This window comes from Trichosurus vulpecula, chromosome 8, assembly GCF_011100635.1.
Source record: "Trichosurus vulpecula isolate mTriVul1 chromosome 8, mTriVul1.pri, whole genome shotgun sequence".
Taxonomy (NCBI): Eukaryota; Metazoa; Chordata; class Mammalia; order Diprotodontia; family Phalangeridae; genus Trichosurus; species Trichosurus vulpecula.
In genome coordinates this window covers 178,125,475-178,143,111 of record NC_050580.1, presented here as the reverse complement: position 1 = coordinate 178,143,111, position 17,637 = coordinate 178,125,475, and the positions used below count along the sequence as shown (strand labels likewise).

At 40.5% G+C, this 17,637-nt stretch overlaps 1 protein-coding gene across 1 annotated transcript in view; it reads left to right on the top strand.

Moving 5' to 3' along the window:
* The window catches only part of LOC118830158 (T cell receptor alpha chain MC.7.G5-like), a 528,438-nt gene that overhangs the window by 466,227 nt on the left and 44,574 nt on the right, over nucleotides 1–17,637 (top strand). Inside the window, exon 4 of the mRNA XM_036737053.1 lies at nucleotides 10,600–10,652. Within this exon, the coding sequence (XP_036592948.1) occupies nucleotides 10,600–10,652 (53 nt within the window). The remainder of the gene's footprint in view (nucleotides 1–10,599; nucleotides 10,653–17,637) is intronic.

Here is a 17,637-nt window from a genome sequence, read left to right as displayed (position 1 = left end):
CACTATACTATTCTCTATACCGATGCTCTAAAAACCCAGAAGTTTAAGAAAGGCATTAATATAACATATACCCAAAGAAAAGTATTATGGAATTTGAAATATATTAATAATTCAGTTCATCAGACATTTACTGAGTACATAATGTAGATAAGCCACTATTTTAGCCATCGAATAGCAATTGGACAGAGAAAATTAAACAGAACCCCACTACTCCCTGACCGTAACCCGTCAGTCAATAAGCATTTATCAAGTGCCAACTATGTACCAGCCACTGTGCTAAGTGCTGGGGATACAAAGGAAGACAAAAGACAGGCCCTGCCCTCAAGGAACTCACAATATGATGGGGAGACAACATGCAAACAACTAGGTACAGATAGGGTAAATTGGAATAACAGGGGGAAGACACTAGAATTAAGGGGAATCAGGAAAGCTTTCCTGTTTAAAATGGGATTTTAGCTTGAAAGGTTGGGTTTTTAGCCATCGAGCTGCTCAAAGCAGTTTTAAGCCTACATGAGCTGGTTTATGGTAAGAGATATAACACTGTGACTAGACTCTGGGAACTACTACATCTTTGGGTCAGGCACCCGAGTGACGGTGCTAACATGTGAGTATTTTAAAAAATAGCAGACTTCATTTAAAAAGGTAATGAATCCTACTTGAGAGGCCAGAGGGAGTCATGAAGGGCAGTCATACTGTGAAATATTAAAGCCGAAATGACCACTCTTTGAACTAAGTAGAAGAAAGCTTTTAAATGGCACATCCTGTGATGAGGACCACGCACAGTGCTGGAGTGTACTCCACTGGTCATTAGAGCCGTGCTAACTCTTTCAGGGAAGAAAAACACATACTGGTTAATGATCTTGAGGGTTCCTTTGAAAATGGCAGAAATGTTCCATTTTCTTTTCCTCCCCTTATTTCTTCCTACTACATACAGAGTGTCCCAAAATTCTTAGTGCAGTCTTAAGCTTTTAAACTTGTATATAGTCATGCTATCTCCATTTCTCTCTTGTCTCAACCTTAACCAAAAAAAAAAAATTTCCATGTCTTCTGAAGATAACCCTTAGCCTGGCATTCAGGAGCCTTCTTTTGTAAAGTTTCCACTACTCCGCTATACAAAACCTCAGATGCAGCCATCTATTCATTGTGCCCTGAACATACCATATACATTTCTCTCTCTGTCCCTTTGCTCGTGCTATTCTCCTCTCTTGGAATACCCTTTCTGGGCTCATCTAAATCCTATTGTGTTTTTTAAAGGTTCAGCTCAAATCCAATTTTCTTCTCCAAGCCTTGCCAGACCTTCAGTAATCACTCACTCCTCTGAACTACATAGCACCAGACAGCGCTATATAGAGTAGTGGTCCTGAAGGGCGGAGAGCCTGGGGGTCCCAATCTTGCCTTGAATAACTAGCTTAATCACCGGTCTAGCAAATCCCTTAAGTTCCCAGAGCCTCAATTCCCACAATCTATAAGATAGGGAAAATGCTTATGTGATCTGGTGATTAAAAGGAACTCACTTTATAAACACTAAAGTCCTATATAAATATGAGTTATTATTAACTTTCCTCATTTGGATCTTAATCTTTACTACCTTATATTGTAAATTACCTTTAAAGGTATAGTCTGTTCCTTCAAGTGAATCCTAAACCTCAAAGGGCTGGAACCAAGTCAGGTCAAGGCAATAAGCATTCATTAGGTGCTTGTTATGTGCCAGGCCTTGTGCTAAGCACTAAGGATACAAAGACAGGCAAAAATAATCCCTCCTTTCAAGAAATTCACTGCGTCTAATATGGTCGATGGAATATGGGACAGACCATGCGAAAAAGAACTATGGACAAATACACACACACACACACACACACACACACACACACACACACACACAGTATGTTGGAGGTAATCTCAGAGGAAAGGCATTAGCATTAAGGGTAAGTGGGAAAGTCTAGAACACCCAGCACGTTGCCCTGCACACAGTAGTAACTCAATAGATGTATATCAATGATGACTCTTGGATCCAATTAAGAAGACCCAAAACTGCTGTTATTTGCCGGAACCTAAAGTGGCTTTTCTCTTGTCTTGTTCCCTACATTTATTTTTATGAGCCCATGGTTTACAGGACTAATAAGACAGGACCGAAACATCAATTAACTGTGCCTAATAGGCTGTGTATTGCTGCACCTTGTGTTAGGGACTTAGAAATAATAGACCCACTGCTCACATGCCATTGAGACAGGCTTGGCAGATAGTGGTGGACTTAAAAGTCTAAGTACTGGGTTCAATGTATCTACATCATATCAACCCAATCTAAATGTGTCCATGTCTATTTCTACAGGAAATCAATTCATTTTTTTTGTTGCTTTTGTTGGTGTTTTAAATGGAGGGTATATATGATGTATGTGGTTTAACAAATAATTACAAAACTAGGAAAGGAAATGGGTGCGGGGCGGTTTGTGTAAAGGGGGTAACTGCTGTGGGAATACAGGAGGTGGTGGCTATGGGAAGCTGTTCTTTGGAGAAGGAACAAAATTGACTGTATATCCAAGTAGGTAATTCTTGGGCTGCCTTCTGTTGGTTTTCCTCTGGGGATATAAAATGTTAAAAGTGTCTATAGTCAGGGTGCTAGTCCTAAAAGTAGGCAGGAGTTTGAAAAGAGGGAAGAGGTTATTCCATAGAATGAGAAATACATAGCCATGGGGTTTCTAATGTCAGATTTCCATTTAAGTTGACTCACAATGTAAAACGCCAAAAATTTTTCTCAGAAAAGGGACAACATGGCTGTAAAAATCTCCCCCAGAACAAAAATAGAACCCTGAACTAATCATTTAAATTTCCTCAGCTTCAGTTTCCTCATCTGCAAAATTAGGGATTAGACTTGATAACCTCTAAGGTCCCTTAATATTTCTAAGTCTATGATCCTAAGAATTTCTATCTACAGTGACCGTATTTATGAATAAGGATTTGACAAAAGTCTTAAGCCAGAGTGGAGTATGAGCTCCCTGTCAGCCCATTATCTGCAATTATCTCTTTCTCTAGGCTCAAAAAGTAGTGAAATCCCTTTAAACATTCAGGCAGCTGGACAGCAGATGCCTGGATCTGAGCCACTGGGTCACTCAGATAAGAGAGGGTCTGCAAGAGCCCCAATGAGGAAAGCACCATGTTGATTTCTATGACGTTTTAGACAATGAAGGCTTCCCCTAGTCCCTTCTGGTGTGAACAGTCTCACTAGCCATCTCTACATAGGCAGAGGAACATGGGACTCTCCACTATGTCCAGATGAAGCTACAATTTCCAAAACCTCCAAGGGGACACAGGGTGGAGGAGTAAAATTGACCAAAACATAAAAGAATATTCCAATATTTTCGACTTAGTTTCAGGGTCTGTATAGAAGGCCGCCCTCCTAAGATGACTCTAGGACTTGTAGAAAGATCTTTCATTTACCTAGTATAGAAACAGCCCTAAATATCCCCAGTGATGCCAGGGTTCCGTGCCAGGTTATTACTGTAACGATTGTTTAATATTCTCAGTGAGTGCATAGTATCACTCCTTCCAGAAGATCTTTGGGGGAAACTTTAGCCCAGCTTCAGGGAGGTTTTTACTGAGCTGATGATCACTGTGTGAATAATAATGCGGGCTACGCACTAACGTTCGGAGGGGGAACAAGGTTAATGGTCAAACCCCGTGAGTATCCGCACTGACTCCATAACGAAGGCCCTAATTTCTAAAGGAAGCTATGGTACTAAACTTCAATTTGGCTCTTTTTTTAAAATCCTCGTTCATATTGATTTTTCATAGCATCTCTAATGATGAACCAGATGTACATGTAAAAATGGGCACATATGCTGTCTTTTGTCGTGGGAGAGGGACACATAATTAACTAGGGGAAAGGAAATTCCTAGTCTTTTTTGTCTTTTTTTCCCCCTTGACCATTTTGCTAAGAATTCATTCAGTTTGTTGTAAAATGCTGAAACGAGTTGCCATGGGAAGCTTGGATATAGATTTTTGGTTATAGAATTTCCTTTCCTGGCACTCGTTAAATTAGGGCACGTAGGCTCCTGTCTGAGCCAGTTAAAGGGCAGCCCAGCCCCGGGGGCAGCAGAAGAGACTAGATGACCTCAGAAAACCCCTTCCATCCTGATGTGGTGCATTTACCACAGGCCCAAATAGTCCTTTTGCTGCTACTTTGGCCAGAGTACAATCTGAAAAAGGCACACTGGCTGTGTTGAAGGATTGAAAGGGATTTCCTGCTACACATCACATTGGCCTAGTAGGTTTCTATAAAGCTTTATGTGATGGTGTAATGCTGTCAGCGGTACTAAATTAATTTGGGGATTGGGATCAAACGTGATAGTCAATCCAAGTAAGTCTGCGTGTTAACTCATAACAAATGTGTCTCTCCCCACCCCACCCCCGGCACCCCCAGTAGAGAGATCTCTGAATCTGCTTCTTTCCATTGCAGACCAGATGTCTAAGACTCCTTAATATCTGCAGGATTTGCTCCAAGTATAGCTCTGGCCTATGCTTGGAGGGAGCTTTATGTCGAAAAAATTAGATCCGGGTACCTGGAAATATATGTAGTTTCCCCCCTCTCATTATTGTCCCCGGGAGGGGAGAAGGGGATGTTGTTAGTCTGTTCTGTGTATTGATTTCTCTGACAGGTTGGGCGAAGAAACAGACAGGTAGATACAAACAAACAAAAAAAAAAGGCTGCAATGCAGCAGTAAGGAGAGAAGAAATGAAGGTTGAGTATTCAGCAAGGATCCTATCTCCCAGAGGCCAGGGATCAGGCTGGAACAGACCTAGCCTTTAGTACAGATTGTCCCATGCCAAGCTCACTGTAGCCCACCAGTGAATACTAAACCACAGCATATCCTGCCAGGTCTGTGCCAAGTCTGCAGCTCCAAAATGTCTACTGCTGGCTCTTCCTGGGCAAAGCCAAGCCAAACACTGGCAGAAATCCACTGAACTCAGGATGGTCCACACAAATTATTTTGCTGGATAATTAAGGCCAGGAAAGATTTTTTTGTGCTAACAAAATGGCAAGGTGGGGAGAGAGGAAGGGTAATAGTGAGGAAGAAAGGTTTTACTGCCTAGAAACAGTGTCAAATGATAGCACTTAACAGGCTGATCCACTGTAAGGAAACTGGACTCCCTGTTCTTCCCCATAAGTCTTTCATCACTTGAGGAGAAAACCTTAATCTGTAATGACTAGCCCTTTTGTATCACCGTACCTAATGAATTTCTAGATGAGTTTCCCTGAGTCAGTCTGATAAGACTATCCAGGAAGAAGGTCACCCTCATGTTGTTGGAGATGTGGGTCCTGGAAATGTAGAGGAAGGATAATTTAGGACTATCAACTGTACTCCCCAAATGAGAAAAAAGACAGGCATAAATATTGGGCCAAATTTTAGCAGATCATCATCATCGTTATTATTATTTGGATTTATAAAGCTATGTCCTTTAGAATAAACAATTGCCTCAGAGAACATTCATGATTTCAATGTGGCTGTGTTGATCAACAAAACACCAAATGAAATAGAGAGCTGACAATTATCCAGTTAGTGTGACACAAAGGTCCACAGCCAGTCCCTGTGACTCAAGCCAAAAAGAAATTCCACATAGGGAGCTGAATGATCCCAACTGGGCATCACATTAACTGGATAATTGCCCAACCTCCATTTTCCTTAGGGCTATATAGACCTAGTTAAAGAAACACAAAAATACTACTGTTCTGTCTGTGTCCTTTCTACAAAGGAAAATTCCTTTATTTTAAGCAGTACCTCCCAGAACAAAGGAAAGAGACACAGTAAGTCATTTGACTTATTATTGCAGTGACTATTTTGCATTTATATGACTCCTTTTTTTCGTAGGAAGAGATTAAGACACTTTATAAGACATTTTAGCCAAACAGATTGACAACCTAATTAGGAAGAGAAAAACAGATTCTGTATATCTTTTTTTTCCCCCATCCTCCTGGGTAGAATTTGGTCAGATACATGATACAGAAATGAGACAGAGGGTAGGGATCTCTTTGCAATGTATTTGTGACCTTTCCAGAATAATTCCATGATATGCTAGAATGTGAGCACAGGAAAGAATTTTAGGGCATATCTAGTTCAATCCTTTCATTTACATCTGAAGAGAGAACCAGAGCAAGTGACTTGCCCAAGGTCACATAACCACACACTGGAAGATCCAGGACTCAAGATCTCAAGAGTCTTGACTTCCAATTTAAGGATTCCTTGTATATCACACTGGCTCTCCTCGATTTGTAAGATATTGTCACAGAAGGTAAGATGAGGAGTATGGCATTCTGCCCAATTCCCTTTCTCGTGAATCTCATTCAGGAAACATTTCTTTTCTGACGGAGTAAAAGGTAGCAGTCCAGCTCTGGCTCCAGTGCTACTGCCTAGTTCCTAAGGCCTTTTGGTGTCTCCCTTTTTCTCCCTATATCTTATTTCTTACCTCTTTCTCCTCTTTCCCTTCATCATTCCTTCCTCCCACTTTCCTTTTTTCCCTCTTCTGCTTGTTTACCCTTTTCCTTCTCTTCTTCCCTTTCTTCTCTTCTGCTTCCCCCACACTTCTCTCATGCATACACCTTAGTGTCATTTCTAGAGATTGCTGACTTTCAGGGAAGGCCCGTAAGGGTGATTGTTTCTGGCTTCAATGGAGTCCTAGGACCAGAAGGGGCCTTGGGTGATCAAAGAACAGAGCCTAGACAAGGTATTTGTATGCTCAAGGCAAGGTTTAAAAACTGTACCCTCAAGTTTCTCTACATTTGGAGGCTGCAAATCTCTGTTAAAATTTTGGCAACTTAATTTATCATAAAATAATACTGATCTGTCACAGAAAAGAATTTTCTGGCATTTGAAAATATGAACATTTATAAAAAATAATCTTTAAAGGTGCCTTCATTTTATCCTATCCCTTACCTTCTGCCCTAGGCAGCTCCCCTATCTTGCCCATTCCTAGTTCCAGCTCTGAGAGTTTTTAAGAATGATCAAGCAAAGAATTTGGTGAATTCATGGATGCAATCAAGCTAGTTAATAGTATTATGATGGGGATCAGATCGTCAATTATTGGTGGGCCTCCAATTCAGAATGCTTGAGCTTTCCTGTTTTGCTGGGTTGGATTGTTCCCTCTACCTGCAAAACCCTCTGCTTCCATCTAGGGGAGGAAGATTCAGCTTTTACAGAATGCAAAGTAGACATAGTTTTTGTTGTGGAGTCAGTCAGTGTGTAAATACAGGTTATAATAAGCTACAGTTTGGATCTGGCACTCGATTGATGGTTAGACCAAGTAAGTGTATCTTCTCATTTCTGTAGGTCACAGACCAATAGGTCCTTTTGTTGGTGAGTCTGACATTCACTGAATCTGTCTGTGAGCTAGTGTGTCTCTAACTTACATAGAAATTAATTCATGCCTGCTTTTTTTTTCATCTCCCCAGTTAATCACCTGCGAGATTCAATAGCTTTAACTATTAAGAAGATTAAGATAATCTAAAAGGTGTCTCAATTGACTTAGAAAAAAGCACACTGACATTCACAAAGGAAAATAGCATTTAAAAAATAGCTATTCATTTGGTTCTCAGAAGTAATGAAGTATGTGATTCAGTAGAGAAGAAGAAAGGGAGGACATTCTCAGTCGAAGACTGAGATGCTGCAGTTACATTCTGAAGTTATGTGCCTAACTTGTTTGGAAGTTCGTAGAATAGGGGAAGGCAGCGCAATATAACAGAAATAGTACTGAATTTGGATTTTAGAGAACCCAGGTTTGAAACCTGGATTGCCTCTGTCATTTGACCTCTCTTGGCCTCAGTTTCAGTGGTTTGGGCAAAATATCCTCTAAGATCCCTTATAACTCTAAATCTAAGAACACAGTGTGTAGAAGCAATAGTCTACATGAATATCCTAAAAGCCTCCTGGATTCTGGGAGAATCCATTATCCCTAGGCAAGAGGGGTCACCCAGCTCTCATGACCTTTTTCAATGCTGTCCCCTCTGCTGAGGAAGACTAAGCAGATTCATCTATTAACTTTTTATTTATTTCATTTAGTCTATTCAACTATTTATTCAGCTATTAACTTTGTAATTTGATGGAAAACAACAAAAGATAGACCTATTTTTTCACTATTTCACTATTTGAAAGAAAAACCCTACATTTAACTTTAGGGACTCTATGCCGGGGCTAACATATCTCTTATCTTATTAATAACATCCTGCGCATCTACTGGGCACTTTTTCTTCCAGGTGACTTAAAATGTGTTTGGATAATCCCTCTTATTGAATAGGTCTATAGACGATATCCTTAGAGCATCCTTAGAGGGTCAGATATCAAAGTCTTACCAATAGAGGGAAGCTCATAGAGGTTAAGTCATCTGCACCCAGAGGACATCAACAGAATGCTACGTTGAAAATAGGAAACTGGAGTCACAAGACCTGGGTTCAAATTCTGCCTCTACTATATGTAGTCTTGGGAAAGTCATTTCTTCTCAGTTTCCTCATTTGTAAAGTAATATAGGGTTGGACAGAGTGAACTCTATAGTTCCTTCCAGCTCTGAATTCCATGAACCCTTGTAAAAACTAGGATTTAAAGCTAGCTCTCATGATATGGTCAAAGGCTTGTCACAACTAAAATGCTCTACTTTCTTTTGGTATCTCTTGCCCAGAAGGACAAGAACAAATCCAAGACTGGATATTTATGGGGAGGAAGAAGGGAAGAATGCATTTAATTGATACAAAGGCTGACTGAATCATCACAAAAATGTTTAAATTCTTCCAGATATTTTCTATAGCTTGATGGTTGTTTAGAACCTGGGGGAATCCAGGTGGAAGAGGAGGGGGTGCGGTTGGGAGGAAAGCTACAGGTGAACAAAGATAGAGTAGGCTTTTTTGTTTTTGTTTTTTGTAATTGGCTGCATCACTGTGCAAATGATGGATCTAATGTAAAGCTAACTTTTGGGTCTGGGACCAGATTAAAAGTTTTCCCAGGTAAGAGATAAAAATGAGGAAGTGGTTTTTAAGTGATATTTTTATTTAAGCAACCAACATGTAAAAAGGCCTTTTCCTTAAAAGGAAGAGAGAATCAACTCATCCTAAGCAGTGCAAAATCCTTCTGTCTTTCAAGACCCAGGCTTTCTTGGGATGTTTCTTGTAGCTAGAAGCCTTCAATAAACTAAATGTCATAATCTCTAAGTTCAGATCATAATGCTGCTAAAATCATATCAGCAGTGAGAATGGAAGGCTAGGGCATCACATGTATTTATAACTCCAAACAAACGATCTGTTTCTGTCTTTCGAGTCTCCATTTTAAAACAACAGGAAAAGTAATGCAAGTTCAGTTCCCCCAATTTAAAAAGTGTTTATGAATTATGCTTCCCCCTGTGTGCAGAGAGACCTCTCTTGACTTCTGATGTTTAATCATTGGATTTCATCATCTGTGCCTGGAATCTGTTATAGGCAGGAGAATCAAATGTAATTAAATGAGCAAATAATCTTCAATAGTCAATATTCTGACATTGCTTTATGTGCTCTGCTTCAGGCTCTCTATCTGAGTTTTATCTCTAATGGGCTCCCTAGAAGGACAATGGTGGTTTTTGTTAAGGTTTTCATGGCTGTGGGAATAACAACTATCAATGGAACTGGGGAGCAGGGACAAGGCTAATTGTAAAGCCAGGTAAGTCTCTGGAAAAATGGTCGTAAGAGGGAAGAGAGGCTGATTAAATAATAGACTAGGTTCCAAGCATATTTTAAAGCACAATTTGAGCTGTCAAAGATAATTCATTAGAAGCAAATGAGGTTTTCCCCTCTTTGCAGCAGGCTCTGTCCTAGGCCACTAGCTTAAAATCATTTGCTTAGCCCTATTAGTATAAGTGTGAATTACCTAATAAATAAATGGATTGACTCCCATTTTTCTTGGGGAGACTGGGAAGGGAAGAAGATGGAGAAGGAAATATTTAATTTACTTCCAAATGGTCCCTATCATTTCCCAAGGATGACCCCAGTCTGTTTTCCCTTTGAGGAGAAAATTGAAAGAGAAGGAAAAGATATCACTGTAAAAGAATGAATAAAAAGTCACGAGAAATCTACCTTTTTTATTACCCTTGCTGCTGCTTTGTTGCAGCCAATGGAAGGTCAAAATTGTCCAGTTCAGTGCCTCTCAAAGTGTAGTCCAGGGACTCCTGGGGCCACTGAGATGTTTTTGGCCATCTTCAAGGTCAAAATTATTTTCATAATAATACTAAGACATTTCAATTTCTAATACAGAAAATATCAATAGCCATAATCCACATTTAAAAAAAGGTCAGGGGAGAGGGAGTCTTCAATAATTTTTAGTGCATTAAGGGATCCTGAGAACAAAAAACTTGAGAACCTTTGGTCTAGTTTATTTGCGATGTATTACAGAGCCCTAAGGCTAACTCTAGAATTTAAAAGCCATTCCTTAGTAGATCCGTGGGATAAGAGAATGTGATACAAACCTAAAGAATCTTGGATAAGTTTGAAAAGATGACAGGTTTTTGCAACCCCGATGCCTGCTTTACATGGGAAGGAAAAACAATACTCCCCAGGGTTATTGTAAGGCCATGTAGGGCTGTGACTTTAGACAGTGGTTTCAACAAACTTGTCTTTGGTATCGGAACTCGGCTTTTCGTCCAGCCAAGTAAGTCAGGTTGGTTCTGTGTTTGTGGCACTGATGGGAGGTAATGACCGCTATTTGGTGGAAATGAGAGTTGACCCTGTTGCCCTCAATCCTCATTTGCTGGCAGACTCTGACAGGTTCTCACAGGCTATTGTCATCCTGGCAGTATCTCTGCAGCAGGGAATAAGAACAGGGCTAATTCACTAGATAACCCTTATGGGGACAACAATTGAGGAAAAAGTTTTCTCATTCTTTCTAAGTGATATAGATTATCTACATGGATCATATGCCCTAGATTACTGTTCAACTCTCTGCTTCCCTTTCCTTGTGTAAATGCAGACCTTCGGTGCTGTAGAGCTATTTACTCTTGGCCTGGAGAGTTAGCTCCTCCTTCTAGCTCTATCATTAGAACCAAAGTAACTCTCTTTCATAGTAATTGCTCACATGTATATGGTATTTTAGTGTTTAGAAAGAGCTTTCTTCCTAACAATGCTGTGAGGAAGGTAGTGCAGCAACATCTCCATTTTATAGATGAAGACACCAAAGCTCACAGAAGTTAGGCTCCAATTCATGACTTGGGACTCTTTCCGCTCCTCTAGATTGCCTCTTTCTTTCAAGATAGCCTGATAATCTGCTATTCCAGGGTAAATGAACATTTTCCCCATCTTTAAGGGGAGATTTTTTTGTGAAGTTTGCCTGACAGAGCTCAGCACTGGGTGACATTGGGTACAATGTTGGGAACACCACTCCCCTCTGGATCTGGAAATGAATTATCCGCTCTATCCCACGCTATGAGGTTGAGTTCAAAGCCTCTGTAGCAAAACCTGAGATAGAAAGTAAACATCCTTAGCGTGTCATCTGACTTAGCTTTGATAGACAAGATCCTATAGATGCATGGTAGAGTTGGATCTGGAGTCAGAACAGAACCTGGGTTCAAATTCAGCTGTTATTTATTCCCTGGGTGAAGTTGCACAATTCAGTTAGCTCCTCTTGCCTGTTTCCTCATCTGTTTGACTACAAAATTTAACCAAATGAACTCTAAGGTCCTAGCTTTAAACCCTATGAAAGGGGAGCTGGTGGCTACTTTTCTTTTTTGAGAGAAGTTAATGGGAAAAGTCATAAATGTGGCCTTCCAAAATAAAAAGATCGTTATGTAGCAGAAACAACTTTTCCCTAAGGCTATCTCTCAAAGATGAGAAAAACACCTGTAGCCTACGGTTCCTTTTGCCCAAATACTGTGCATCTGGGGAAAGCAAAGAGGGGTGACAACCACGAGTACTATAGCCAGAAGTTTTAGCTGGGGCAAGAAACACTGTGGGTCTAACAGTAATGCCAAATTCGTATTTGGAAGTGGAACTCTGCTGCAAGTAAAACCCAGTAAGTGAGCGGTATCCTACTTAAATATGACCAAAAGGATGAGAACTTGGTAAATTTGGTAGAAGTATGATGTTGTTTTCTCTCATAAAATTTTAAGGCCAGAACAAACACAAGATCATATAATCTAATGCCTTTATTTTATAGAAAAGGAAATGAGGTCCAGAGATACAGTGACTTACTAATGGTTATGTAATTAAATTCAAATAAACAAATGTTTTATGTTAGGTTCTAAGGATACAAAGATGACCCCTCCCCTGCCAAGAAAAAAGTCCCTGCCCTCAAGGAACTTACCTTCTCCTAGGGAAAACCACAGAAATAGAGCAAGGATTAGAACTCTTATGTCCTGACAATCAGTCAAGTGTCTACTAGACAATGAATTCAATGAAGACTGAAACCTAATTTGTGTTTTTAATTTTACTTTGATATAATACTCTATATCTTCTTCCAAAGGGCTTCTGAGCTTGGATATATGAGTGACAGGGGACAATAGTACCATAAACTAGGATGCTGGAGGCGATTATTTATATTTATGATTACTTTTCCCATCAGGCCAATCTTCCATTTCACTCAAAGCAGAGAGAATCAGGCTCATTTAAACAATAATCATGTTTATAAGGTGCCTTTTATTTCCTCAAAATTACTGCCCACACTTTGTATTCTAAAGGAACCAATAAGAAGTGCAGACATTGTCCAATTTTAGCAAATGGCCATGCTTTATCTGTGGCTTGTCAAAATTTCACTGAAAAATCTGGTTTGCCACTCAGTTAAAATGGGAAAAACAATCCAAGCATGAATGGATGAGCCCAGATGGTTTTAAAAACATCCAAAAGGAAATTCATGTGAAATGAAATGTGCAGGCATTGATGGCAAGCTTTTTACCTTACAACCAATTCCTTCAAGGGGAAGGGGGAATGAGGGAGAAGAAGGGAGGGAGACTGGATAAATGGCACTTGGGGGAAAATGACAAGAATGGATTCAGCTGCATTTGTGTGCTTGGGAGAGGCAAGGACTCTCATCAGCTTTTCCAAGCCATTGTTACAGAGGCAGCTGGTCCTATCCAAATACCAGTTGGGAAAAGTGGTTACTGTAGATTCACCTAAGTGATTAGGCAAGGACCTTGCAGAGGGTGCAACGAGTGTAGGCTTTGCCCAGTCAATAAGCATTTATTAAGTGCCTATTTGTGTCAGGCACCGTATTAACTGCTGGGAATACAAAGAAAGCAAAAGACAGTCCCTGCTCTCAAGGAGCCCACAGTCTAATGGAGGAGACCACATGCAAACAACTACGTACAAAGAATATGTGTGTATGTATGATAGACTAGAGATAATTACAGAGGCAAGGTCCTAGCATTAAGGGGAATTGGGAAAAGGTTTCTTATAGAAAATAGGATTTTAGTTAGGATTTGAAGGAAGCCAGGGAAGTCCAGGCTAGTTTTACTACTGCCCACATGCCAGAGCCCTAATTAGTAGTGGAGAGATCAGAGATTAAGGACTGGAAATGTGCACAAAGGTAAGATACATAAACTGTCAAGTTTGCTAGGTTATTAAACATTATAAACTTAGAAAGGAGATTATGAAATGGCCTACCCAATAGATCTTTCAGGATAGGATTGTCTATCTGGTGTGTTTGGAGGAATTTAGCATTGTTTTTCCAGGACAGACCTGGATATACTAGCTGGCTCTCTAAGTCTACGAAGGTCATTGAGGGTCTAGTCAAAATGACTGCTGGACCTGTGCTGAACTGTCACTGAATGACCATATGAAAAGCTGTGTCTTGTGGGCTGGTTGGGTTCAGCAGGAGAGAAGGAATAGGCTTTCATTGTTGGTCTTTCACTGTCTCAGAAGAAAATATAGATGCAGAGGTGGCTACACAATGTTACCTTCTTATGGGCGGTTGATGATCCTTGCAAGCACTGAGTCTGGGGGCTGTTCCCAGACTTGCTCTAGAAATATATTAATTGACCACAGATGAAAGACAAAAATTTTAAAAATTAAAAGAGGGAGAAAAGTTCTCTCTCAGACAGGATGCATGTGAAGGATAATCGTTAGCAGGGTTATGCAGAGTCTAAGAAGCATTGATTATGTCCAGGCTAAGTCTCCTTGCCTTGGTGATGATGACTTTAATAGTAGCTGAAGGGTCATAGTATTACACACGTAGAGCTGGAAGAATGCATGTAACCAAGAAATACAATTGTCTTGGGTTCAAGAATACCTTACACAGATCTGCTAACAGGAAATGGAGATGTCTATCTTGGAGGAGATGATTCTCATTTCCACCCCTTTCCCACCTTGGCTCTAAAGAAAGTGGATTTCTATCTCAATGGCTGGCTGCCTAGCCACTTTAGTCTGCAGCAACATAATAGAATTTTGTTTGGTATCGGAAAAGAGTTTGTTGAATTGTTGCTTTATTATTCATTCTCCAGTGTCAGATGAGGTCATTCAATTTCCCTGCTGTACATTTGCTATAGCAACATAAAATTCAAGCAAAACAACTAGGAGGCGGAAAGATAAAGATAGCTAGGGAGATAATGAAGCTTGTGCATCATGGGAGAGGAGACCAGGGTGGGCATCTATAAGCCCCATGAAGGGGAAATCTTTGCAAAGGGGTACACTGGTTTCCTGGGGAGGTCTCACCTGACATTTTTTGTAGTAAGTCATATCATTGTGTGAATACTGCAAACAGTTGGACCTTTGGGAAAGGAACCCAGCTTGTAGTTTCTCCCAGTAAGTGCTATTTATACACTCCCCTAACACTGATTTCTTATCTCTTTGGTTCCAATAAGAAGTAACCATACTTTTTATTTATTTTTTTCTTTTCTTTTTTAATTTCTTTTTTCCCTTTTTTTGAGTTTTGAGGGCTTTTATGAAGATAGGTTGCTTAAAGCCAAACTAGTGAAAACCTCCTATGGATCCCATGCTCAACTCTCAGAATTTGTACAGTTTGACAACATGGCAAAATTTCACCAAATGGCAGTTTGCCCTGTGAGACAAACTGGAAGATATCTGGTCATTGCATTGTGTTGCCTCCCCACCCCCTTAATTCATTAAATTATATCTTTGATTGATTATGTAGCACAGGAGAGATTAAAACTTTCAGAATCCACTGTTCAGAAAGTTCATCTCTAAAGCTAATCCCCTGGGGTCAGCCCTCACCATGTTTTCTCACATATTCCTAAAGCCTGTATAGCTTCTGGCCCTGACTAAGCTGATTTTGGAAACAGCTAACCTTGGCCTCTACCTCACCCTGTATCCCTAAGTAAATTTCCATTTACCACTGTTTAACTTCTGCATGGAATCTATATGGATACTGGCTCCAGTCTCTTTATTTTCCCTCTTCCCTCACTGGGTGGGATATCATGGGAAGGCCATTTTGATGCCAGATTCAATAAGGCTGGTAGATCAGCCAAGAACAACTTCTCATGTTTGGTCTTCTTGGTCCATTCATGCCATTTTCCCACATCCGATTCTCCATTTTGGAAAATCAGCCTTTCCTTATCCCAGAGGTCACATTGGGCAAAGTTCAGTATGAGACCAGAAACGAGCTTCCTTTAGTATATTTTCCAGTCCAAGTCAGGGCTTATGAGTCCGCAGGGTTTCACGAAATGTTCATCTAGCCTTGGGGACAGAGTTAATAAGGGAACTGAACAGTTACCAAGGAAAGATGCCATTACTAAGCACTCTAGGTTTTTGCTGTGGTGAAAATCACTGTGGTGAAAAATACAGGCAACTCAGGACTTGTCTTTGGAAAGGGAACAAGGCTTGTTGTGTTTCCAAGTAAGTGCCCCTGACCTTCCCTAATGGTACTTCTGTAACAGCTCATTTCCTCAGGATGGCAATCCCATGGAAAGGAGTTATTTCTGACATTTTAAAGAATAGTCGGACCTCCGAGAAGCTCTGGTTGGAATAGCATAGTTTATTTCAAGCAGGGAGCATAACATATTGTTTGGAAGCAATTATAAAGCCACTCAACAAACATATGTTGCATAACTAGGATGGTCAAGTCATTGTGTTAGATGTTGACTCTGGCCTCAGACCGTCCATTTTATTTTATTCTAGCAATAATCTCGAGATAATCCTGAAATAGCCCCTCATAACTCTGCCTGCCAATCCCAACCTAGAGGTCCCTTCCCCAAATCCTATCAGACTCAGAACCTTTAACAGAGGGAAATAGTCATGGGTGTTTACTAGCCCAGGAACATTAGGACTTGTGGGAGATTTAAGGGCTAATTCCAAGTATGAAAGTGTATCATATAGGAAATGACAAACCATGGCCCTCTCTCCACTGAGGACAGAAAGCAAGGATGGAAGGATATGAACTAAACATAAAACGAAATTCCTAAATAAGTGGAAGGTATGGCATGACAGGGCAAATGACATCAAAACAAGTTTTCAAAGAGGGACTGTCCTCTATTTCTCTGAAAATCTTTAAAAAAAAATAAAGGACAGATATCTAATTAAGATGTGGTCATGCCTAGAGATGTAACATGGTATAGAGAATAGAGTAAGGGACTTGGTGTCAGGTAGACCAAGGTTCAGATCTTATTCTTTACAGCCATTAGCATGTTAGCATGGGTAAGTCATTCAACCTTTCTAAGTTTCAGGTAATTCCCTAAAACTCATCTTGTATAAAACACAAGGGATTAGGTGACGAATGAGAGAGAGAGAAAGAGAGAGAGAGAGAGAGAGAGAGAGGGAAGGAGAGAGAGAGAGGGAGGGAGGGAGAGGGAGAGAGAGGGAGAGATATTGAGGTGAAATCAGAAAATTAATTGGAAGGGAGTTTATAGGTGATCCATTCTAATCCCGGGCTGGAAATTCACAAGTTGTGCTCTTATGACTGATAAGATCATGGGGTCATGAGTTGGAAATTACTTTAGAGATCACCTAGTGCAGCCCCCTCATTCTACGGAAGAAACTGAGATCTGGGTCATACAGGTAGCAAGTAGCAGGGACAAAGTTCAAACTGAGGTCACCGGCCTCCAAATTCGGCCCGCTTTCAACTGCAATATTCTGTCACATGCCACTGCACCATTAGTAACATTTTATGTATGACCCAGTTATTGCTGCATTTGTGACTCTGAGAGCTCTCTCCCTCTGCTCCTGGCCTTGGTATGGGCAACCAAGTTGTTGATGCCCCTGCTAGGTTTTTGCAAGGCAAGGGAATTCTGTGTGAGTGCTGGCTCTGCAGGTTATAAAGGCACTTTTGGGAAGGGTACCAAACTCACAGTGACACCAAGTAAGTTCTTCTTTCCAGTTAATTATTCTTCCCAAGAAGCCCATCTTCCATCATGCAGAAGCTGTCAAAACACAGGTGGTGTTTTCTTTGCTTGGTTTGTGTTGGGTGGTTCGTGACACCAGTTGGAAAACAAGGTTATTAATGCACGTATCCCCGGGGGCATTATAGTTGAGCTTTTAATATCTATGCAATCTAGCAAAGCAAATATATGCAACATGGGGTGGGGGGGGGGGGGGCAGGCAGACAGGCAGAAATTAGGTAGAAATAGATAGAAATTAGATAAAAATAGCAGGCACTAATGATGAAGTACCACAAACAGATCAGTAACTTCTTTCACCTGATTCCAGAAAGGTTCAGCCTCCACCAAGCCCTATTCTTTCAGAGACAAATATAATCA